The 25,346-nt window shown below is 46.9% G+C and overlaps 1 protein-coding gene across 5 annotated transcripts; it reads right to left on the bottom strand.

The window, feature by feature from the left end:
* Positions 1-305: 305 nt before the first annotated feature.
* Positions 306-24,354, bottom strand: MYOZ3 (myozenin 3). 5 transcript variants are annotated; one of them, XM_027077293.2, is made up of 8 exons: positions 24,101-24,353; positions 23,737-23,890; positions 22,172-22,233; positions 15,323-15,477; positions 14,274-14,354; positions 14,037-14,172; positions 13,449-13,611; positions 306-1,804 (listed from the first exon to the last, which is right to left on the bottom strand). In XM_027077293.2, the coding sequence occupies exons 3-8, from the start codon at positions 22,230-22,232 to the stop codon at positions 1,738-1,740; spliced, it is 663 nt and encodes a 220-aa protein (XP_026933094.1). In that variant the 5' UTR covers position 22,233; positions 23,737-23,890; positions 24,101-24,353; the 3' UTR covers positions 306-1,737. The 5 variants fall into 5 exon arrangements, with proteins under 5 accessions (XP_026933094.1, XP_053056127.1, XP_014939054.1 ...); XM_053200152.1 differs by lacking the exon at positions 306-1,804 and adding an exon at positions 7,480-8,438; XM_015083568.3 differs by lacking the exon at positions 306-1,804 and adding an exon at positions 7,480-10,427 and having other exon boundaries at positions 24,101-24,352.
* Positions 24,355-25,346: the final 992 nt, after the last annotated feature.

Raw genomic sequence — 25,346 nt, forward strand, 5'->3', positions numbered from 1 at the left:
TGCCTCCCCTCCCAACCCTTCTCGTTGCCTGTGGTATTTTGGGCTGCTCCCCTCATGGAGGAGGCTCAGAAGGCACTGCATCATGACAACTAAATTAAGGCAGTGACTGCCCATGGGGCAAAGAGTGATGTGACAGATGTTTTAGACAAGTCAGCGAGCCACCACTGTAACCTGAAATAAATGGAAATAGAAGAGTCAAGGATGACCCGCCCCCCCCCCTCCCCCAGGTCCCTGGGTTGGTCAGATGGGTGGAAGGGTGCCTTTTCCTGACCGAGAATGATGGTTAGGGGAGGACAGTGAGGTTGGGATGCAGGGGTAGGAAAATGAGTCCAATGTGGGGGTTGGTAAGTTTAACTGGAAGACCTATGGAACTTCCCAGCCCAAAGGGAATTGGAGCTAAAGAAAGACCCCAAGATTTGGGAGTTGGCAATGAAGTAGCATTTGAAGCTCTGTGTGTGGAGTGAGATCCTGCATATAGAACACTAGTTCTTAAACTTCAGTATTTAAGTTCCTTCAGTGGGTCTACACAAGTTGGTGAGGCAAAGACCACCCTCCAAGAAACACTAATATGAGATGAAATGGTTTTCTAAGATTAGAAGAAGCTACCCTCCTCAGAGATCCTGAAGTCTTTGTATTCTCCCTAACATTTTATTATGAAAATTTTCTAACATACAGAAAGGTTGAATTTTACAGTGAGCAGTCACGTATCTACTAACCAGAACTACAATTAACATTTGGCCATATTTGCTTCAACACATACCTGTCTATTCATCAATCTGTTTTTTATGCATTTCAGAGTAGACTGAAAACAGCAGCATACTTCACCTTGAAGCACTTAAGCATTTATATAATGAACTTGAGTTCAATATTTGTAGATTTTCTAGGTAAAATTTATACAGATCGAAATGCACATATCTTGAATATGCTACTCAAGAATTTTGACATTGTATCCATCTATGTGACCCAAATCCCTGTCAAGATGTAGAACATTACCATCATTCCAGAAAAATGTCCCCTGTTCTCCCTAGTCAATACCCTGCCCCCATCAATCTCCAGAGGCAACTACTGTTCTGATTTTTTTCACCATAAATTAGTTTTACTTATTTTAGAACTTTACATAAATGGAATCGTGCATTGTGAACTTCTTGTATTTGGCTTCTTAACAACATGATGTTTTGGAGGGTCATCCAGGATGTGTATAATTCCTTCTTATTGTTGAGTAGCATTCCACTGTATGATTATACCATCACCTTCCATTGTATGATTATACCATCACTTACCTATCAACTTTTTGCTATCATGAATTAAAGCTGCTTTGGATATCCTTGTACACTTTTTTTTTTCCCTTGGTGAATATAGGTTTTTATTTCTCTTGAAATAAATAGAGTGGACTTCCTGGATCACAATGCTGGTGCCCATTTAGTTTTAAAGGAAACCGTTGGAACTTTTCCCAAGATGGTAGTACCATTTTACATTCCCACCAACAAGAGTTCCAGTTGCTCCAAAACATCACCAAAGTTTCATATAAAAAGTCTTTTGACTTTCAGCCATTCTGATGGGCATATTGTAGTATTTCATTGTGGTTTCAGTTTGCATTTCCTTTTTAAGTAGTTGTTGGTTGTTTATATATCTTCTTTTGTGAAGTGTCTGTTCAAATATTTTGGCCATTCTTACTGGGTGTCTGTCTTTTTATTAACTAGTTATAGGAGTTTTTAAAATATATGTATGTTCTAGATGTTAGTCCTCTGTCAGATCTATGTTTGCAAATACTTTCTTCACATCTGTGGCTTGCCTATTAACTTTCCTATTGGAAAGATGATAAGCAATTTTCTTGATGAGCAGAGATTTTTTATTTAATGAAGTCTCATTTATTGTCTAGCATACAAAAATATGTATTAGTTTGCCAAAGCTGCTGTAACAAAGTATTATCAAGTAGGTGGCTGAGCCAACAGAAATTTATTGTCTCACCTTTCTGGAGGTTAGACATCCAAGATCAAGGTGTTGGTAGAGTTGATTCTTTTTGAGGCTGTGAGAATGTGTTCCAGGCCCCTCTTCTAGCTTCTGTTGTTTGTTGGCAAGCTTTGGCATTTGTTGGCTTATGGAACTATCACCCCCTGTATCTGCCTCCGTTTTCACATGGTTTTCTCCCTGTGTATACATCTACTGTTTCCAAATTTCCCCCTTTACATAAGGACACCGGTCAGATTGGATTCAAACCCACCCCACTGACTTCATTTCTTCTTTGTTGAAAAGCTTTTCCTTTGTTAGGTCTTTTACATTTCCGTATACATTCTAAGATCAGTTTGTTAATTTCTACAAAAACATAGGGCTATGATTGGGATTGTGTTGAATTTGTAGATCAATTTGAGAAGAATCGACATCTTAACAGTACTGAGTCTTCCAGTGCAGAGCACGGCACGTGTCCCCATCGCGTGAAGTCTGCTGTAAGTTCTCTCAGCAGTATTTTGCACCATCAGCGCACAGGTCTGATGTAATATTTGTTACATTTATCACTAAGAATTTTGCGATTTGTTCCTATTGCAGCTGGAATTTTAAAAAACGTACTTTCTAATGATTTCAGCTAATATATAAAACTGAATGGGTTTTTGTATATCAACCCTGTATCCCATGACCTTGCAAGTTCTAGTATTGCTTTATAGATTCCTGTGATGATCTATGTAAGAATAATATCTGCAAATATAGACCAGTTTACTTATTTATTCCCAATCTTCATGCCTTTTATTTCTTTTTCTTTTTTTTTTTTTTTTTACTGAACTGGCTAGCACCTTGAGTAATATATTAAATAGAACTGGTGAGAGTGGACATCTTTATCTTGTTCCCAATACTGAAATACTTCAGCATGTTACCATTAAGTATGATATTAGATGTAGATTTTCTTTTGTAGCTGCCTTTTATCAGACTGAAGAAGTTACCCTCCAAATTCTCTGAGAATTTTCACCGTAAACAGCTGTTGAATTTTGTCAGTCCTTTTTTTATGCCTCGTATGGTTTTCTCTTTCACTATGCTAGTGTGGTGAATTACATTGATTTTTAAATCTTTTAGATTAAGTTTGTTTATTTATTTATTTTGAGAGAACAAGCAAGCTGGGGAGGGGCAGAGAGAGAGGGAGAGAATCCTAAGCAGGTTCCGTGCTGCCAGAGTGGAGCCCAACACGGGGCTCGAACCCATGAACCATGAGATCATGACCCGAGCCAAAACCAATTAAGTCACTCAGGCGCCCTGACATTGATCAATTTTTAAATGTTAAAGCAACCTTGCATTTCTGGGATAGACCTAACTTCGTCATAATTTATTTCTTTTAAAAATTTATTTTATTTTTTCTACTCTTACTGAGATACAGTTGGCATTGTATTAGCTTAAGGTGAACAATGTGATTTGATACATGTATTTATAGCAAAATAATTATCAATGTCAGTCCAGTTTATATCCATCACCTCACATAGTTACATGTTTTCTTGTGATGAGAACTTTTAAGATCTATTCTCTTAACAACTTTCAAATATGCTATATAGTACCATTGACTATAATCGCCATGCTGTACATTACATCCTTAGAACTTACTTAACTTGTAACAAGAAATTTGTACCTTTTGAGAAAGAATGAAAACTTGCCATTTGCAACAATGTGGATGGAACTGGAGGGTATTATGCTAAGTGAAGTAAGTCAGTCAGAGAAAGAGATATCCTATGTTTTTACTCATAGGTGGACTTTGAGAAACTTAACTGAAGACCATGGGGGAAGGGAAGGGGGAAAAATAGTTTCAGAGAGGGAGGCAAGGCATGAGACTCTTAAGTACAGAGAACAAACCGAGGGCTGATGGGGGGAGGCGGGGTAGGGGTGCAGGGGAGGGGAAAATAGGGTGATGGGCATTGATTGAGGAGGGCACTTGTTGGAATGAGCACTGGGTGTTGTATATAAGCTATGAATCATGGGAATCTACTCCTGAAGCCAAGAGCACACTGTATACACTGTATGTTAGCTAACTTGACAATAAATTATATTTAAAAAAAAGAAAAATTTGTACCTTTTGACCACCATCACCATTTGAAACCCTATGACCCAACATAGACATAATGTATCATAACATATATCTATATATGATATCTATCTATATCTATCTATCTATATATAGATATCTATATCTATCTATCTATATACTGTTTTTTGTGTTTATGTTGATGAGAAATATTGGTCTTGAATTTTTTGTAATGTCTTTGTCAAGTTTCTTCTGGCCTTGTAAAACATGTTTGGAAATGTTACCTCTTCCTCTATATTTTGACAAAGTTTATGTAACATTGCTATTAGTTTTGTCTTAAAGATTTGATACAATTCACCAGTGAAACCATCTGGGTCTGGAGTTTTCTTTTGGGGATTTTTTTTCCTTTAGTTTTAAAACTTTATTTTGGAGTAACTTGAGATTTACCGAAAAGGTGCAAAGATGTACAGAGAGTTGTTATTCTTCACCTAGCTTCCTCTAATGTTAATGTCTTACATAGCCATGGTATCTTTGTCAAAACCAAGAAATAAACATTCGTATAGTACTATTAACTAGACTAAGTCTTTATCTGAATTTCACCATTTTTCCCTCTAATATCCTTTTTTCTGTTCCAGAATCCAACCCAGTCTACCACATTACAGAAAAGTACTGGTGAGCTATTTTGCAGCCTGTCTCTTGACTTGAATTTGTCTGATGTTTTGTCGTGATTAGCCTGGGGTTATAGATCTGGGGGAAAATATCTCAAAGAGAAGTGCCCTTATCATGTTATATCATTGATGATGTTAACCTTGATTACTCGGTTAAGGTGATGTCTTCCAGGTTTCTCCTTTGTAAATTTACTGTTTTTCCCTTCCTATGCTCTATTTTTTGGAAGCAAGTCAATAAGTCCAATCTATAATCAATAGGATGGGATTTACATTCCACCTCCTGAAGGACAGGTTTCTACATACATTATTTGGAAGTCTTTTGTGGGGAAGAAAGAAGACTTGTCTTTTCTCTCCCCATTTATTTATTTATTCAATAATTTATTGTGGATGCATGGATATTTATTTTTTCTTTGAGTTTATAACTGTTTATTCTGTAGATTGTCTTTTCACCATCTTGATAGTGTCCTTTGATGCATGGAAGTTTTGAATTTTGTGTATTCATTTTATAAAGTGTTTCATAGTAGTTAAAAATAGTGAGTATTCTCTAATTTGGCAGTGAAGTATTCTACATTTTAATTTTATTGTACAAATTTCCTATATTCCCTACTCTGTATGATAACCAATCAATAATTAAAATAACTGTGTTAAATCTTCCACTATGACTTTGGTTATATCCTTATGTAAGGATCCTCTTTATCACAATAATGCTCTTTGAAAGTCTCCTTGTCTGATGTCAATATGGCTGGAACACATTTCTTTGAGGTAGTATTTAACTGGTTTATCCTTTTCCATTTCTTTACTACTGTGTCGTAGTTTTAGGAGTGCTGTTTGTGAAAAGCGTAGAGCTGGAATTACTTTTGACATAAACTGTTATCTTTAAATTGGTGAATTTTACACATTTACATTTATTGTGATAACTGATATATTTGAATGTATTTATACTACCTTATTTCATGTCCCTTTAATTGCTGGTTTGTTTGTTTGTTTTTCATCCTTCCTGCTGTCTATTGAATTGATTTCTCTGCTCACCATTGCTTCTTAGACTCTATACTTTTATTCTGGATCCTTCCAAAAGCATGTTCTTTTGCTCTTTCAGAGGTTAGTGGGAAATTCTCTCACTACTTATTTGTCTAAAAATGAATTTGTTTTGCTCTCACTTCTTGAAGATGTTTTTCTATTATGGTTGTCATTTTAAATACTCTTTTGTGGGTAACCTAGCTTTTATGTTGGGTAATTTGTAGGCAATATCAACTTTTTTGAAATTTCTCTGTGACTTTGGAGTTCTGCAGTTTCACTACAATGTTCTTTTTTTTTTTTTAATTTTTTTTTTTAACGTTTTTTATTTATTTTTGGGACAGAGAGAGACAGAGCATGGACGGGGGAGGGGCAGAGAGAGAGGGAGACACAGAATCGGAAACAGGCTCCAAGCCATCAACCCAGAGCCTGACGCGGGGCTCGAACTCACGGACCGCGAGATCGTGACCTGGCTGAAGTCGGACGCTTAACCGACTGCGCCACCCAGGCACCCCTCACTACAATGTTCTTTAAAAAATTTTTTAAGGTTTTATTTTTAAGTAATCTCTACACCCAACATGGGGCTCAAATTCATGACCCTGAGATCAAGACTCATATACTCCACCAACTGAGCCAGCCATGTGCCCCTCACTGCAATGGTTCTTTTTTTTTTTTTTTTTTTTTTTTGAGAGAGAGAGAGAGAGAGGGGGGAGGGATAAAGGGAAAGAGAGAGAGAATCTTAAGCAGGCTCCATGCCCAGTGCAAAGCTCAACATAGGGCTCGATCCCACGATCATGAGATCATGACGTGAGCCAAAATTAAGAGTTGGATGCTGAATTGACTGGGCCACCCAGGTGCCCCATAATGGTTCTTAAGTGTGGATTTAATATCCTTTCTCATGATAGGGTGAGAATTGTGTGAATTTATGTCCTTTTATGAAATCTGAGAAAACCCCAGCCATTTTAAAGCATTCTGGAATTCCTGTCAGTATTGTTGGACATTTTCATTTTATTCTCCATGTCTTTTAATTTCTCTCTCATACTTTCTAACTCTTTACCTCTCTATGAAGCATTATGGGCACATCTGGTTCACTAATTCTTCCTTCAGTACATCTGATCTACCATTGACTTGTCCATTAACTATTTTTTCTTTTTCTTTTAGAGAGAGAGAGACAGAATGAGTGAGGGAGAGGGGCAGAGAGAGAGAATCTCAAGCAGGCTCCATGCTCAGCACAGAGCCTGATATGGGGCTTGATCTCAACTGTGAGATGATGACCTGAACGGGAATCAAGCATCAGATGCTCAACCAACTGAGCTACCCACGCACCCTTGCCCATTACCTTTTTAAAAGGAGGGACTGTTTTGGTAAAACCTAACACATGTACAGAAAAAGTACATAAAACACAGACGTACAACTAAATATTCTAAAGTGAACACCTATGTAACAATCACCCAAATTGTAGCAGAAATTGCCCAACTGTCCCCAGAAGCATTTTATGTGTCCCTTTCTGATCACCACCCTCTCTTTCATACCGAAGTTAACACCATCCTGACTTTTACATTAACACCTCCTTGCATCAGCAAACATCTATGTTTGTATCTTCCTTCCTTTGCATTTGCCATTTTGTTTCCAAGGTGCATCAGTCTCTGGATGTTACCTGTAGCTGCAGCTCACCTACCTTCACAGCTGCAGGATCTAATGGCTGCTTTCCCGACGTTGTGGCCCTGCTCCGTCTGTGCCATTTCTGTATCACTGTGCGATTTTATTTATGTAAGGAACAAAACAGCCAAAAGCACAGAATTTTATGTGAATGAGCAAAGAATAGGATTTTATATGAAGGGCTTCCTAGGCCCACAAATTACATGAAAGGCTAAATGGCCTGCTTTTTCAGGATCCAAATTTTACTTACTGTTGAATAAAGGTGCAAAATACAGAATAATGCACATAGTATGATCCCATTAAAGACATATTTTTGTACCTATGCATCTATGTACACATCCATGTTTACCGGTTTAAGTAATTCTAGAATTCTACAAGGTCCACACTGTTACCAGTGGTTACCTCCAGTATGTGGGAATCAGGCAGAATGCAGGAGGCTGGGAAAGTCTATCTGTGTGCGTGGGAGGAGCTATGTGGGCAAATCTTTTCACATTTTATTTATTTATTTATTTATTTATTTATTTATAAAGCTTTCTTTCTTTCTTTCTCTTTCTTTCTTTTTTCTTTCTTTCCTTCTTTCTTTCTCTTCTTTCTTTCTTTCCTTCTTTCTTTCTCTTCTTTCTTCTTTCTTTCTTTCTTTCTTTCTTTCTTTCTTATCTTTCTTTTTTAAACAACATCAGTGAAAGTCATATTATCAGAAGAAGAAAGAGTGAGGATTTGCTTTTGGGAGCAGCTGGCTCCGCTAGGCTCTCCTCTCCTGGAGCTGGTGGTGGCCATCACCCTCCAGGACACAGCAGAGGCAGACACTTTAATGGTTGGTTTTCAGCTCGTGCAAACATGGCTTTAAACAGCAGCCCCCAAACTCAAGACAACACGTTAATTGCAAGCAAGTCTAATGGGCTGCTGGCCCCTTGAGAATGTGTGGGGTGAAGTAGAAGTCCAGAACAAAATGCAACCACTATCCCATGCACCCTGGGAATTAGCTGGATTTCTCACCTTCTCATCTCCCCAAGAGAGGGAGTCAGGGAAGAGGCAGAAGGAGGCGGGGTGGCGGGGAGTTGGGGGGGCGGTGAGGAGGTAATTCATGTCCAGAGGGAGCCCTGCAGTGATCAGAGGCTTTCCTTCAGGCTTAAGCTTTACCGATCCCAATGGTCTCTCGTAGACAACTTCTCAAGCTGCATCTGCTACAAGAACATCTCTTCCAGTCAAGAGCAGGGGCTGCACGGAATCTAAGAATGACTGAGAGCTTCTTAGGTATGTGGCCATCACCGTGCTCACAACAACCCTACACAGGGCTTTTAGTCTTGCCCTCGTGTTACGGGGGGGGGGGGGGGGGGGGACAGGCCCACCAATGAGAAATGGCTTGTTCAAGTTCACATGGCTGACAGTAGCAGTTCATCTGGTCTGACTACCCAGCGTGCACTTTTTACCTCTAAACCCTAAGGCAGGACACCATGCTTAGATGATTCCAGAGTGAGTGGGCCTTGGCCTGGCCACCCAGTGGAGTGAAAAGGGAGAGCCACTAGAATTAGATTCCCATTTTAGCTCTGTCCCTGAACAAGCCGCTTCTTTTGAGCCTGGATATCCACATCTGTAAAATGGGACCATACCTTTTCCTCAGGGTTGTACTGAAAATAAGAAATAGGACATGTGAAGAGTCTACTACCAGCCCAAGCACTGAGGCACCCAATAAAAAGCAGCCACCAGCACCATCGTCATCATTGTCCTCCCCATCATCACTTGAACTGAGAGGCACTCCTTTCTTTCCTTTTCCGAATGAGCTAGAGCACAGCCCTTGAACTACCCCTGCTGGAAACTAGGACATGATTTACCCTGAGGCTTGCTCAGGATGGTGAGCAGAAGGAGAAAAGAAAGAAGGAGTCCTTATAGGTGCCCCACATTGCACCTGTCTTAGAAGGTGGCCAGAGGCGTGCCCCTTCTTTCCATCCCCGTGGCCACCTGCCTAGTCCAGACCTTGTTCTCTGTAGGCTTCCTGGCTCCCGGCCTCAGTCCTCTCCAATCTTTGCCCCACTTAGCAAGACCCATCACTCCCCAGCTTAAAAACCACCCCCATCTCCTTAGCAGAGTACGCCCCACGGTGGCCCTCACCCCTCCAACACAGCCCTCTCCTTTCTCCAGAACACCTCCACCTGTGCACAATTGCGCACTTCGCACGTGCTGGTTTACTCTGCAGGAATGCCCTCCCCATCACTCCCTCTTCCCATGACGGCTCTCACTCCTCCTCTGGGGTCCCACTCAAAGTCTCTGAGAAGCAGCCCAGAACCCCACCCCACACCCAGGGGTAGGGACCCCCTCCTCTGCCTCACGGCACTTTATTCCCCAGTTAGTGTGCTGTAGGGAAAATTAACACGATTTACTGCTTTCCAAAGCTGTCTTCCCTACTGTCCTCTCTTCCTCTAGGCCACCGCCTGGGCTTATTTGCCACACACTCTCCCTGGGGCTGGCAGGGTGTCCAGTGCATAGCAGGTAAGTAGCAAATGTTTAGCACATGAATGAAGGCCAACTGCATCTCAATAAAAGGAAAAGCTTTCTAGTTATCAGAGTTATCCACAGGTAAACAGGTGCTAGTGAGCTCCCTGTCGCTGGAGGAGTGTAAGCTGGAGTACACAAGCAGGGAGGGGTGGTGGCATGGATGTGAATTCATTGGTGGCTTGGATTCCTAAAGACACAAACCATGGACGAGTTTCACTGGAGTCTCCTGGGAGTGTTGGTTACTAATAGAGATTCCCCAACTCAGGAGATTCTGATGCTGCAAGTCTGGGGCAGGCCAGAAATCTGTGTTCAAAACATCATCCCCGGGAAATTTGGAAACACACCCCACTTAGGGACTGTCCCCAAGTCTTGGCTCCAAGATGTCACCTGGACACCAAGATAAGGGAATTGAATATTCAGGCTGGGGCTACAGGTCCTCAGATTCGGGGAGGTTGCGGACCCAGCCCTGGGCCACTCTGTTGAAGCTGGGTCTGAGACGGAGGAGTTCTAAGCCACTGATGAGCTCCGGGACGAAGGGGGTGCCTGCCCTGGGAACAGTCTCCCCAACCAGGGGTCCTCCAAAGGGCACCGGGGTCCTGGGGAGAGAAGAGCAGCAGAAGAGGTGGGCTGTGTGGGAGAGGGATGGCAGAGCACTGACATGCGGGTCACGATGTGGGGCCCCCTCCATGCCTCCCTCTGGGCCTCCGTTTCCCCACCTATACCAGGCTTTGTACTGTCTTTAACAGGTTTCTCTGGCTCTGCCCATTCCCCAGTCTCCTTCTAGTGCGGATGGCTTGTTGCTTGGGTATGGGAATGAAATTTTCAAAGCTAGAATTGGCTGGTCCCAGACAAAACTCTAGGTACCCCTTAAGTATTAAGCTCCAGAAGCCAAAGGAGCTGGAATGGGGTTTTTCCTTGCCCTGCTCATCTCCCCTTAGAACAGGGGAGAATTAGAGAGGGAAGAGAGGATTAGAAAGAGCACTGAGAAGGGCCCCTGGTTGGCTCAGTTGGTTAAGCAACCGGCTCTTGATTTCAGCTCAGGTCATGATCTCATGGTTTGTGAGTTCGAGTCCCAACTGCCCGTGCAGAGCCTGCTTGGAGTTTATAAAGGAGACGCAACATTTGTCACCCATAAGACTGGTAAGAAGAAATAATTTGATAAGGAGGCAAAGTTGATGAGATGGGGGGGGGCAAAGTTTCACTTAGATACTGCTGGCTGGAGGGTAAATTGGTGCTGCTCCCTTGGAGGACAATTTGGCAGGATCTTTTTCACCTAAGCATGTGCAAACTCTGTCAACCAGCAATCGCACCTGTGAGCATACGGCTTAGGAAAGCACGTGCACAAACGGATACAAGCAGTGATTGGTGACAAACCAGAAACAGCCCCTATGTCCACGGCAGAGAAATGGATAAGACAAATGTATATTCACATGGTGGAATACCATACAGCAGCTTAAAAGGCATGAAAAGATCTGTTTGTATTATGTAGGATAGATTTCAAAAGTATACTGCTGAGTCAAAAAGGCAAGCAAGTTACATGATGAAATACAAAGTATGAAAATGCCCACTATCCATAAAACAATCCCATCCCCTATCAGAATGTAGCTGCTGGTAGAAAACGATCTGAAAACACACACCAACCTGACAACGGTATTCCATTTGGGAAGGGAACTGGGATTGGAGGATGGTGAACAAAGGGCCCTCTCTTTATTTGTAGTGTGTGTGTGTGTGTGTGTGTGTGTGTGTGTGTGTCTTTATTTAAGAGAATATAAGTATGTTATTTTTAAACTTTTTTCATTTTAAGACAAGTTAAAAAGCATTGCTTGTGTAGTGTTTTCCTCGAAGCCCAGGACCAATGGGAATGGGGGAGTGTTTGCCCCCCGGGGGTAGAAAGGCAGACCGCAGGCCCCAGCCTGGGTTCCAGCCAGTATAGCATTTCTGCCCAGACCACCCCGGCTGTGGCGGCAACAGCCAGGCCCTGTGGGAACAGGCTGGGCAGTTTCCAAGCTGCACAGGCCTCACGATTCGGCCCTTGACTAGAAGCCCAGAGCCCTGGATCCTGAGCACAGCTTGGCCACCAACACTGCTGTTCCCCCCCTTCTTAGCCTCAGTTGGCCCTTCTGTCTCAGACGGGGCCTGGGCTCAGGGCCCCCGAAGGTCCTCCTTCTGCTGATGGGAAGGTGCTTCAGCCTGTCATAGCTGCAGTGTGAGATAGATGGGGCTATGACTCGACTTGGCCAGCCTGGAAGCCGGCGCCCGGGACTGAATGTCTGCTGAGGGTTTTAAATAGCTGGGCAGGCAGGAGCTGAGGGCCCCCGGAGGAGGGAGAACGCAGTCTCGCCTGGCAGAAACCCCAGAACGTCTGCCAATGGCTCGTGGCTCACACGGTGCCTGTTGGGCACAATTCTTCCTGTAGGGGCCCTCCTGGCTATCAGCTGTTTGAGGGCAAGCACCTCCCTTCCGAGCAGTCTCTTTTCAGTGCTGGTCACCCCCAGTTGTCAGACTGTCTCCGCATGTGGTCTGGGCCAGAAGAGCTGGACCTTGGCCTCCTCCGGTGGACCCTCCCCTTTCTCACTTTAATGCAGCCAAAGCCAGAGGAGCATTTTTCAGAAATAGCATCAGACCAAAGAAGCCGACTGCAGTTGAAATGCATCCCCCAGCCCAAGGCCTTCCTCCAGTGCCAGACTCCTGTCTTGACTCCTATGATTTGTCTTTGGGCCCCTAGGTCAGCACACTAAGTTATCCCTTTCAGTTCTCCCTAATAGCTTTTCCAACCATCATTTCAGCCTGTAACTACTACTCCTAATACCAATAGCTACTGTTTATTGACAGCTTATTCCTTGCCAGAAACTTTGCCTATGACTTCTCATGCCAGCCTCACAACAAACTTATGAAGGGATTCTGTAATGATGCAGACGGGGAAATGGAGGCTCAGAGAAGTTAAGTCACTTGCCCAAGGTCACACAGCTAAGCAAGGAGTCTGCATTTAAGCCCACGTTGAGGCCCCATGCTCTGAATAGTACAAGCCACTCTTCTGTGGCTCTCACCTCTGCTGTCCAACGTTTCACTGCCATCCCCCCACTCTGATAGAGCCTCAAGCCATTTCTAGACCTCTTCCAGACCATTGATGAACATGAGGAAAAGGCTGAGCTGATCTAGGAGTAATGAGATCCAGGGCCCCTACCTAGGGAGGATATCCATCAAAGGGGTGGCACCAGGAGTGTGGGAGAATAAGACCCTGGGCTCTGGAGTCAGACTAACCCAGACTTGGATCCCAGCCCTGCTCCTTGCCTCATGACTGTGGGCAGGTTGTCGGTGTTCCTGAGTGGGTCTCTTCACTGGCGAAATAGAAAACATTGAGGCACATCCCCACCCTGTTGTGTGCAGAAACCGAGATGTGTGGCACATTCACCCATTCACTCCCTGTACATTTACTGCGGACCTACTATGTGCTGAGGCAAGAGTTCTACCGAGTTCTAGCAAGAGCTCAATCAACGTGTAAGTGTTCAGATAGAGCTTGGCATGTCCAAGGGCTTGGGAAATGCAGCCACTACTGTGTTGTGCCAGGCACCTGCACCCCCTAGGGACCTCTCCCCAAGGTGCCCACCCATCCTTACTTGTTGAAATTTCGAAACTCGGCAGGGCTGGGGGTGTGACTTCTGCCATCGCTTTGGTAGTCCCGGTAGCTGATGAACTCCTGCCAAGGACAGCGGTAGCCCTTGGGGATGGCCGTGTGGTTGAACTTCTCCGGCGGGACGCCCTTCAGCGGCTGGGCATAGCCTGGAGGCGGAGCAGGGCGTGTGGGAGGCAGGCAGGCTGGGGCACCCGGGGGGGCCTTTCTCCCTCTGCCCCCCCCCCCCCGCCCGCCCACCTGGTGGATATGGTTGGGGGAGGGAAGTCTGGAGCTGGGATAGAGATGTGGGAGGGATGTAATGCCAAAGTTGCGCCAGCAAAGGGGACTGAGGCTTCCCCACCCCTGGAAGCAAGAAGGACCGGCATCTCGACTCAGGGCGTAGACTCTGGCTGGCTTTGTGACCTTGGGGACGTTGCTGTGCCTCTCTGGGCTTGTGTTAGATCTGTGGAGGGGCGTGGGTGGTCAGGGAGGTGGACTAGACAGCCCTCTGGGTGCTGTCCCTGCCCCACCCTGGAGCACTGCCACGCTTGGGTCCCCCAGCCCTGGTCCCAGGACCCGGAGCTGAACTCACCTGGTGCCAGGGCGCTGGGGCTGCGGGGGCGCTCCGCAGGGAAGGCTGAGGGCTGGGCCACCTCGGGGCCCCCGGGCGTGGCCCGGAAGATGTGGAGCTCAGAGCTGCAGCTCTGCCCCTCGGGGCCGTTGGCAACCTGGGCACAGGAGCGGGCGCTCAGAGGCCGCAGACTGGCCCAAGCTGCCTGGCTCCTTCCCCCGAATTCCCCCATTTTCCCGGGGCTCCCTCCACGCTCACCTTCCCCTGGGCGTGAAGGGGGCCGGCCTCCGCTGTTCCCGCTGTTCCCGTCACCTTCCCCTTGGCGCTTCGGTCTACCAGCTGTGAGCACAAATAGACCACAGGGAGGCTCAGTGGGGCAAGGATCCAGGGTTGTCCCAACACCGAAAAAGGGAGGGGCGCATAATCTTAGTGCCCACATCCTTGGGATGCGGGGTAGGGGGGATGAGTTAATAGCGTAGAACGCTAAACTCGGTGCCAGGGACAGGGAGATGGGCTCTATATGTTAGATGCTATTCTAATATTGACCCTGGCCAGATAACCTTCCTGAGTCTGTTTCCTTGTCTGTGAGATGGAAGTACTGATGATGATAATATCAGCTCACAGGGCCCTATGAGCATGAAATGAGATGATACATGTGAAGTGCGTGGCTAGCGCTGTCTCAGGCACCTCGCGAAGGTAGGTGTTTTGTCGTCTTTACTCCTGTGCATCCTGCCACATCGTCCCCTCTCAGTCACCCCCTGTCTAGTCCAGAAATGGAGTGGCGTATGAGTGGAATGCCCCTGAGTGACTGAAACTACCTGTGGACTCTTTGAAGCCCGAGGATAAGCCGTTCTTGTCTCTACCAGCAGACCGTTTTCTGGCCTTTTCCTTCTTCTAGAGGCAGGAAGAGAAGGAGTTCTCTCTCTTAGGTTCTCTCTCCGTTCTCTCTCTCTGTGTTCTCTCTCTGAGGTCAAGCCCAAGTCTCATCTAAATCCTGCTCACTGCCAATTCAGCCCAGAGCACTTTTTGTAGGAGCCAGAGTGCCCTCCTCACCCCACAGCTCGCCCTGCCCGGTCCGCTCTCCGTTTTGCGTCTACGGAGAGGCGCCCTAAAGAGGTCACGCTTTTCTAGGATCACACGGCAAGTTAGGGGCTCCAGCCGATGGGAATGTCACAGCCTTTCCAGCTGGAGCTGGAGGGGCTCCCCGGGGGCCAGAGGTCTTCATCTGACTCGCTGCTTGGCTCTAGGCTTGGCTCTAGGCTAACCGGGCCTCAGTTCCCCGGTAAGCACGGTGGGGGCTAACTCACCGCCCTCTGGCTGGCTGGAAATTCAAAGGTGAACCTCTGTACCCGGCGCTGTCTCTTCTGGAAGAGGAGGGATCCTCTGTTGTTGCGTAGCGAGAGCTCCTCCATCATCAAGTCCTGGGGCACGCTCAGCTTCTTGCCCAGGTCCAGCAAAGGGACTGCTCAGAGAGGCCAGAGGGAGCTCTTACCACCAAACCCTCAGGGCACTCGGGGCTGCCAGCCTCCAAGTGACCTCCTCTGAGCAGCTCCAGTACCATGCCGCGGAATCTTAGCCCGCCTGGGGGGCAGAAATGAGCTCGCAGAGTTTAATGTGCATGTGTTTGACACTCAGTGAAACTGAGTTCCTCCAGATGTTCTCTGGCCATTTGTATTTTTTCCATGAATGTCCTCGGCAGCTCTTTGCCCACAGTGGTGGGAGCCGTGAGACATGGTCAGATTGTAGATATCTCCTAACGGTAAGCCATGGGTGTGAGCCATGCGAGGGGAGGAGGGGGACTTTCTGGCCTGAGCCACTGGCAGGAAGGCACAGCCGCTCACTGAGGTGGGGAGGGCAGGAGGAGGGTGAGAGGGGGCAAGATCAGGAGTTCAGTGTTAGACGTCTGTTCTTTCAGTTTTAAAATAGCCCTTTATTATTATAAAAATAGCATATATGTACATTGAAGAAAGTTAGGAAATACAGATATAAAGGGGAAAGAGAAAAATGCCATTTCTATCACCTGGAGATGTCCACTTTTAACACCTTAGTGTGTGTCCGTTCATATCTTTTTTTAAAGACTACCTATTCATGTATGAGTTTTCAGCCAAAATGAAGTCATAGTTATACAAGCTTTGTGACTTGGTTTTATCAGTTGAAGATCTCCACCTGTACACACATGAAAAGATACTCAGCCTCACTCATGATCAGGGGAACACAAATCAAAACCGTAATGAGATATCACCTCACACCTGTCAGGATGGCTCACATGAACAATCCAGGCAACAACAGATGTTGGCGAGGATGCGGAGAGAGAGGATCTCTTTTGCATTGTTAGTGGGAATGCAAGCTGGTGCAGCCACTCTGGAAAACAGTATGGAGGTTCCTCAAAAAACTAAAAACAGAACTACCCTACGACCCAGCAATTGCGCTACTAGGCATTTATCCAAAGGATACAAAAATGCTGATTCGAAGGGGCACATGCACCCCCATGATTATAGCAGCACTCTCGACAATAGCCAAAGTATGGAAAGAGTCCTAATGTCCATCAACTAATGAATGGACAAAGAAGATGTGGTATATTGGAATACAATGAAATATTGCTCAGTGATCAAAAAGAAAGAAATCTTGCCATTTGCAACGGTGTGGATGGAACTAGAATGTATTATGCTAAACGAAATGGGTCAGAGGGAGATAAATATCATGATTTCACTCATATGTGGAATTTAAGAAACACAACAGATGAGCATAGGGGAAGGGAAGCAAACATAAGATAAAAACAGAGAGGGAGGGGCGCCTGGGTAGCTCAGTTGGTTAAGCATCCGACTTCAGCTCAGGTCATGATCTCGCAGTCCATGAGTTCAAGCCCCGCGTCGGGCTCTGTGCTGACAGCTCGGAGCCTAGAGCCTGTCTCAGATTCTGTGACTCCCTCTCTCTCTGACCCTCCCCGCTTCATGCTCTGTCTCTCTCTGTCTCAAAAGTAAATAAATATTAAAAAAAAAAAATTAAAAAAAAAAAACAGAGAGGGAGGCAAACCATAAGAGACCCTTAAATACAGAGAACAAACTGAAGTTGCAGGAGGGGAAGGGGGAGGGGGATGGCTTAAATGGGTGATGGGCATTAAGGAGGGCACTTTTTGGGGTTAGCATTGGGTGTCACATGTTAGAGATGAGTCACTGGGTTCTACTCCCGAAACCAAGACTGTATGTTAACTAACTTGAATTTAAATAATAGTAAGAGATCGCCACCTGTGCGAGTGAACACATTTTTATTTCATACAATCCCTAATCCATATTTAAATCCCCTTAAGTGCCTGCAGAATTGGGCATATAAGGTTTGAAGAACCTCGACGACACCCAAACGGAGAAGCCGAGGAGGGCACCAGTTATGTGAGCCTAGTGCTCACGGGACAAACTGACCTGAGATACACATTGGGGCATCGTGGGCCTACAAACGGTGTTTGTCATTGTCTTTGTTGTTTGATGAAGACTATTACATTTACTTCTTTTCTCAAAGTTAGGACGAGTCGTCATAGCCATGGAGAGGGTTTCCAGGCTCTCCTGGAAGAGGAGTTTCAGAGCCCAACACATACTGTTACACACTTCCCAACAAGGGAAGGCTTTTGGAGGCAAGGAGTGACGGAGTGGTGAGGGCACTGACAGGAAAGGGATACGGGGGGGACAGCATGGCCAGAGTTGTCCATCTCTAAAATCTGATACACGGAGGTTCGTGTTCCAGCTCTACAAACGGTATGTAGAGCCGGAAGGCTGGATGAGATCACTGGGGATGTGAGAATGGGTGAAAAGATCCCAAGCCTGAGTTCCAGGCCTGCCTCATTCAGACAGAGGAGGTGAGGAACCAGCCACGGAGCCTGGGAAGGGGAGCCCGGTGAAGCAGGAGGAAATCCAGAGTGTGGGGCCCTGGAAACCAAGTGATGAAAGTGTTTCAGGGAAGATGGGTTGATCACGAAGCCACATGCTTCTGCTCAGTGAGGAGGAGGAAGGCCGAATACTGGCCATCCTCTTTACTGTCATGGGGTTATTATTGGTCACCCTCACAAGAGTAGTTTCCATGGAGTATTTGGGCGTGAAAACCTTATTGGAAAGTGTTATGAGAAAATGGACAGGGGAACATTTTAGCCACACCACGAGCAAGCAATGAACCAAATCTAGGATGTGGGACATTTTATAGGGCAGCTGGCCTGGGTTCCTCAAAGGAGTGAATGACATGGAAAAAAAAAAAAGAAGACAGGGCCGGAAGGGCGGGGGGTAGGGTGTAGATTAAAAGAGATTTAAGAGACGCAGCCACCAAATAAACAGTGGTCCTTCTTTGGATGCTCATTAAAACAAACTAGAAAACTGAAGAAAGTTGATGGTGGCACTGGTTATCAAGCCAAAGTTGCTAACAACTTGAGAGAGAGAGGCAGAGAGAGAGAGGGAGAATCTCAAGCAGGCTCTAAACTCTGCACAAGCCCAATGTGGGGCTCAATCCCACCACCCTGGGATCATGACCTGAGCTGAAATCAAGAGTCAGACGCTCAACTAAGGCACCCAGACCCCCCTCTTTTCATTATTTTGGATGCCTCCTGAAGTATTGGGGGATGAAATGACAGGCTCTTTGGGTTTTGCTTTGGACTCCAGGAATGAAAGGAGGGCCATGGGGATTTGCACTCTCTATTTTTGTGTGTTTGGAAATGAGCTTAATAAAATGTTGAAGACAGCGAGGAGAAAGTATAGACAACAACGTTGAGGAGTTATGCTCTACAGGACCCGAGGCATCTGTAGAGTCAAGAGGTGTTTGTCTGTTTTTAAGAGGGAGAAGTAAAAACATGCTTTTTGGCTGATGGGAAATTTTGACAATGCAGTAGAGAGAGGGCAGAATGGAAGAATGTCCTTGGGCAGGAGAGAGGGGCAGGGAGGGTATCTGGTGCCCAACTGGAAGGGGTAGCTTCAGACACGTGCACGGAGAGGTCAGCCACCACGTGGGCAAGAAAAACAGTGAACACCAAACAGAGGTTCCCTTTTGGTTCCGTAATTCTCAGTGCAATAGGAAGCAAGGTCATCAGCTGGGAACGAGGATAGGGGAGGAGGCATTGGGAGTTTGGGGAGAGAGGTTGCCAACGTTGTGTAAGAGAATAGTACGGGACGGGGAGACAGGCCTGATGTGGCCACCAGGCGGCATCGAGGCCCAGGCAGGTGCTGTGATTCATCCCACTCGATGGGATCCAAACAGCCTTTTTAAAAAAGGAGGCTGATGATTTTTTTCATTCTTTCAGCAAATAAAGAGAGCACACCTTTTACATGTTAGGAACAGAAAGAGATCCATTGTAGGGTAAGAGGGGGAAAAAAGCAAGTTTCAGAAGAATCTGTATTCTAGGATTGCACTCATATTTTAAAAAATAAGTACTATCTGTTTATGCACACATTGAAAAATCTGCATGGAGACGTGCCAGATATTAGTAGTGACTACATACAGGACATAGGAAGAGGAGGGCTGGAAATCACACTAATTTTTAACGAGAAAAGGTATTGCATACTTAAAAGCATGAAAGACTATTTATACCGAAATATATAATAAAAAGTCCCCTGGCATCATCATACTGTCAAATATTATCCAGATGAATTGACCTCGACAGTAAAAAAAAAAAAAAAAAAAAGTTACAGATAAAATCTATTTAAGGAAACAATTCTATTTCTAGGCTTTCATTCTTAGGGAGAAAAGTTGAATAAGCATGCCTGAAATTATGTATACAAGGATGTTTACGGCAGTGAGGGTTCATATTGTGAAAACCGGGCATCAGTGTTGTGGGGGTGCTGCCCCCCCCTTTATCAGTGTCCTTTATCAGTGGCTCCATGTCACAACTGGCCCCTTCTGCAGCGAGCTGCCTGGCTGAGCAGAAGTGCTCACGGCCCCCTCGCTGAAGGCAGGGTGAATTCTGTGGACTCTGGGGGCCTGGAGCCCCCACAAGGTCAGACTGAACCTGGGCTACAGATGAGCCCATATCCTGGCTTAGCAATTTCCCCCACCCTCTCCCGCTCCCGTCATTTCCCTCCTCCTGAGGGTCCAACCTCAGTAAGTCACTTGCTTGAGAATCTTCAACTCTGTTCCTAAGGGTCCAACCTGAGATGAGCCTTCACGACTGCCAGTAAGGTGTGTGTGTATCAATATGCTGAATATATTACGTGCTGGGGGAGCAGGAGGAGGGGGTGGAGAGAGAAATCATAGCAGGAGGGAAAGAAGTCTCTGGTACGCTGCTAGTGGAAAAAAAAAAGCAAGCTAAAGAACCCAGCGTATAGTACTTAGCCCACATGTATTTGCGTTTATATAAATACGTTTGTATATGAACGGAAAATGGATTTACACAATTATGCTAACAGTGGTTATCTCCAGATGGTCCCATTACGAGGAACTTTCACTTTCAAAGTCATTCATGTCTGTTTTGTCTGAATGTCTTATAAAATGGATGTATTATTTGTACAACCATGTAGTAAGGAAGAGGGCTCTGGAGACAGAGATCTGGAGTGAAATCTCAGCTCTATTGACTGCTACATCCATGATCACCTAGCTCCTCTGAACCTCGGTTTTCTCATCTACAAAACAGGGACAATAATATCTAACTTACAGAGTTGTTGTTTATGTGTATAACATAGAGCATAAAAGCCCTTAGCACTGGATCTGATGCAGAGTAAGTATATAATAATGGTAAGTGTTTTCATTATCATCACCTTACAGTGCTGTCTTCTGATGGTGAGACTATGAGATTTTTTTTTTTTCTTTCTACTTTTCTTTAGTTTCAGAATTGTCTTGCGTTAATACCCTAGCGATAGTCAACAACATATACATTTCCAGTCTGGCATAAATGATATGTGTCCACATTTGGGGGGGCTGCAACTAATTACTTAGACAAAGGGAAAGATAAAGCATTGCCTGGTTCTTCTAGTTAGAGCATCAATACCTCACCAAGTTGGCATATTTTAGCACTGGAAATCATGAAGTTAAAAAAAAGAAAAACTTGATGCCAACAAAAGGAGGCAAGAACACACAAAACAGGTTAGGACCACTCACATATAAAGTCATACGACATGGTTAGGGGAGCCTGGGTGGCTCAGTTGGTTAAATGTTTGACTTCAGCTCAGGTCATGATCTCACAGTTTGTGAGTTCGAGCCCCATGGCGGGCTCTGTGCTGACAGCTCCGAGCCTGGAACCTACTTCGGATGCTGTGTCTCCCTCCGTCTGCCCCTCCCCTGCTTGCGCTCTGTCTCCCTGTGTCTCTCAAAAATAAGTAGAACGTTAAAAAAAAAGTCATTCGACATGATTAAATACTTCTTAGAACCCTGCATGGGGCAAAACCGCAGTGGTGTCCATTGATGAGGGTTTACTGGAGCTCGGTTCACTGTCTACGTGCACCAGGACACTTGCCTGAAAGGTGAATGTGTGGCCCCCCTCCAGGTCCACTGAATCAGAATCCCTGGGGGAAGGGGCTGGGACTCTGTATTTTGAACCCACAACACCACTTCACTATCATTCACACTAAAGCCTGAGAGCTAGGACTTGGCTGAATTCTTTTTTTTAAATACTTGAAATGCCCTGACGTAGGCCAAATGAACAGACTCCAGAATTACGCGGAGAGTTCCAGAAGGGGTCTTCTATGGTGATACACATGTGTTTTAGATGATTTCTTCATTGGGTGAGCTGGGTTTTAAGTGAAATGGTCTGAGTCACCCTGGGGAGCCTGCTCTTGCCAGCCTGCCTTACTCTCCCCGCCACCTTGTCTCTTGCCACAGGGGCTCGGTGAGACCCACAGTTACAGGAAGCAAGGGCAAGTGTACGGGGAGCTTGGGGCCACGGTTAGGCTGCATCTGGGACCAGCGCCCTCAGTGCTCAACTTGGGGCTGAGGTAAGGACTTAGTTGGGCCCAGGGCCCAGTCTAGGGCATTCAGTCTCAGCTCTTGGGTGTGTGGGTGTCAGGGCAAGGCCCCTCCCAATGCTTCGGGAAACTTCCCAGCCCAAGTGGCAGATTCCACAGGCACTCCCTCAGGGCTGGCCTGGAACTCACACCTGTTTGCCCGGGCCTCGGGCCAATAGGCCTGCGTGGCTGCACTTTGGGACCAGGAAAGGATGGGGTCGGAGGAACCCACAAGGGCTGAGTCCACCTTACCTGGTCCAGTGAGGTCCCCCATGGCAGCCATCACGGACCCCTTCTGCTCCTTAGGGATCATCCTGTGGAAGAGAGATGCCTGCAAATGGGCCAGCCCTCCTCCATCCACCCCCAGACCTCCTCTTAGTCCCTGCCAGACCTCCTCTCAGTCCCTGGTCCACCCAGCCTCAGCCCTGAACCGCCTTGGTCCACCCTAGTCTCAAGGAAGGGCTGTCTGAGCTGGAAAGGGCTTTGGGGCCTCTGGGTACAGAGGAGGAGACTGAGGTCCAGGGAAGGCAAGGGAGGTGTGAGAGGCCACACAATGTGCTTCACAGGTTGTCAGGGAGGCACTCTTTCTTTAGGGGCTGATCTCTGGGACATGAGGGGTAGGGGAGGTGGGGGTCTCAGACGACTGTCATCCACTCAGATGAGCTTCTAATCAGAGGATGAAAGAAGATGGAAGTTTAAGTCAGGGAGAGGGGGGTATGGATGGGTTGTCAGTCTGGGGTCTACAAGGGTGGTCCTGTCCTTTTATCCCCAATACTTGGCTCGGAGGCTTGAGGACACAGGCTGGTCAAGGAAGCTGAGAGACCCATCGCCCCCCTTCCCTATGCCCCATCCCTCAGCTGACTTACAGGGGGCTCTCTTCTGCCTCACCCCTTCTCTCTTTCCTCCTCCATCCCACCTCCCCCCCCCCCCCAATTTGCATCTCATGGCACTTTCCGGGGATCTTGGAGGAGATTTACAAACAAAAAGAGGTCTAGAGCCCCAGAGGATCCCTGCAGGCTCCCAGTCCAGATTCCCTGATTTGCCCCCAGGAGAGAAGGCAGAGCCCTTGAGGCCCCTGACAGACTACCCACCCCTGTGCTTTGCTTCCAGGTTTTTCTACACTCCTTCCTTTGGAAAAAAGTCTGCCTCTATCTATACCCCACACCCACACATGGCCCCTGGTCGGTGGGCACTGAACTGGGCAACCTGGAGTCCAATCCGTGCCCCTGACTTCCTCTGTAACTGTGTGCAGGTAGCTCTCCAACTCTGTGCCTCAGTTCCTCTTATGTGTCCTTATTACATAAGGAGGGTGGGCTAGATCATGGGATCCACAGATAGACTTTGGGGCATCCACAACCCCCTCCCCTGCTCCACAAACTGTATCAGACATGAGCTGTCTACAGGCTTTTGGGGGGAGGGCCATGAGTTAGGGGAGAGTGCTCTGACCGTGACCACTCAGGAGTCTACAGTGCACGGGTCTGTTTCTTGATAAACACTCCCGTTACAGACAGGCACGGACATTGGGAAGGGCTCTCAATCTTACAGACACGGACGCTGCTCCCTTCCACAGCCTAAAGATCTTGAAATGCTGTGCAGAGCCATCACCAATGCCCAACTCGAATCCCAGCCACCCCTCCTCATTCAACCTAAAGTGGCCTAGAGCTTAGAATCCCTCTGCTCCCAACTCAGGCACTGAGCTTCCTTGAGGCCCCCGGTTCCCCAGCCCCTCCGCAGGGCCCTTCCTCTGCTTGGGGGCTGGGGCTCATGCTCTCTACCTATGCCCCGAAGCTCCTCGAGCTCCCCTAAGATCCTGGTACCTGAGAGATGGAACCGAAGTGTGCAGGAGGGAGGGTCAGACCCTCAAGATTAGCACCTCTGTCGGGAAGCTGAGAGCTGAGTAGTCATGTAGGTGTTAGTGGTCCTCGGTCCAGTCTGAACCGGGTGTGCCCTTGCAGCCGGCTCTGGCCTCAGCTGAGAAGAATCAAGAATCGTTCCTGCCTTGTCGTGGCTCACAGCCTTATTTCGGGCTGCAACAGGATCCAGGGACAGATGCTAAAAGCACCAGGCCCCAGGGAAGACAGGTGCCCCGGCAGCAGGCCCTTACAGACAGAAGGGCTTGCACACACACACACACACACACACACACACTCACACACACACATATGCACACACCAAAGTCACCTGGAAATGCTGAGAGTCAGTTGCCAGTCACTTGAGCTTGCTAATTGTATCCTTAGTGCCTAGAACAGAGCCTGATAGGAATTCAATAGATATTTGTTGAATGAATGAATGGATGGATGGATCCTTGAATGAATGAATTCTCCCCTGGTATCTTTGCTTGACTTGTTCATTTCTTCTTTCCTTTTTTCTTTCCTGCCTTTCTTTCCTCCTTCTGCTCCCTCCCTCCCTTCTCTCCCTCCCTCCACCTTCTCACATTCTCTAAGTCTCTCTCTATGGAGTGCAGATAAATATGGCAGGGCTCTGTCCTCAAGGAGCTCAGCCAGGCCCAAATCAGACCCGTAAACAAGCCTTTGCGCTGCATGATGGGAAGTGCTCTGGGAGTACCCAGGGGAGGGTGCCACCAGCTTGGCCTGGGGGTGGAGGGGTGGGGAAGGCGCTTCCCAGAGGAGACATTTGATCTGGGCCTGGAAGGCCAGTGGGAGTTCAGTGGGCCGAGGGGCACGGGCATTGCAGGCAGAGGCCACACTGTGTATAACAGTGTCAGGGGTCCTCAAGCAGAGCCAGAACTTGCCCCCAGCGTTGAGAGATGGGTAGGGTGGGGCTGAGAGATGAGGCGGACAGGTGGGCCAGATCACAGCAGGCTTTTCAAAAGGAAGATGTGCTTTATAAAGGGCTGTTGAAGAATTTGAAGCAGCAGAATGCCACAGTCAGATTGGCATTTTCCAAATATATCTCTGGCTGCCAGGTGGGCAGGGGGCCAGACTGGAGGCGGGAAGATTTTGCTGTGCTCAGGTGGGAGATGGGGAGGCTGCACAGGGGTAGGAACAGAGCCCACGGAGAGGAGAAGGACCTGAGGGGTATCTGGGGAATCATCAGGTCCTGCTAAGAGACTGGATGTGGGGAGCGAGGAAAACGCCACTCTGGCTTGAGAGACTCAGAAAGGTAAAAGGGGAACAGATTGGGGTGGGGACAGATGCTCAGCTCAGTTTGGGATAAACTTGATTTGAGGTGTCAGGAATGGGAATCACCAGTAGGAGACTGCACCCAGGAGGGGCTCCAGCTGAAGATAAAGATTGGGTCACTTGCAGGGAAAGGTGGGACCAGCAAGGACGTGCTGGGCCCCGGGGTGGCCAGCACCTGTACCCATGTGCTGGGACAGACTGTCCAAGGGTGCGTTTTTTTTTTTTAATTTATTTCTGATAGAGACAGGGCACAAGTCGGGGAGGGGCAGAGAGAGAAGGAGACA

The sequence above is a fragment of the Acinonyx jubatus genome, chromosome A1 (genome assembly GCF_027475565.1).
Source record: "Acinonyx jubatus isolate Ajub_Pintada_27869175 chromosome A1, VMU_Ajub_asm_v1.0, whole genome shotgun sequence".
In the NCBI taxonomy this organism is placed as follows: domain Eukaryota; kingdom Metazoa; phylum Chordata; class Mammalia; order Carnivora; family Felidae; genus Acinonyx; species Acinonyx jubatus.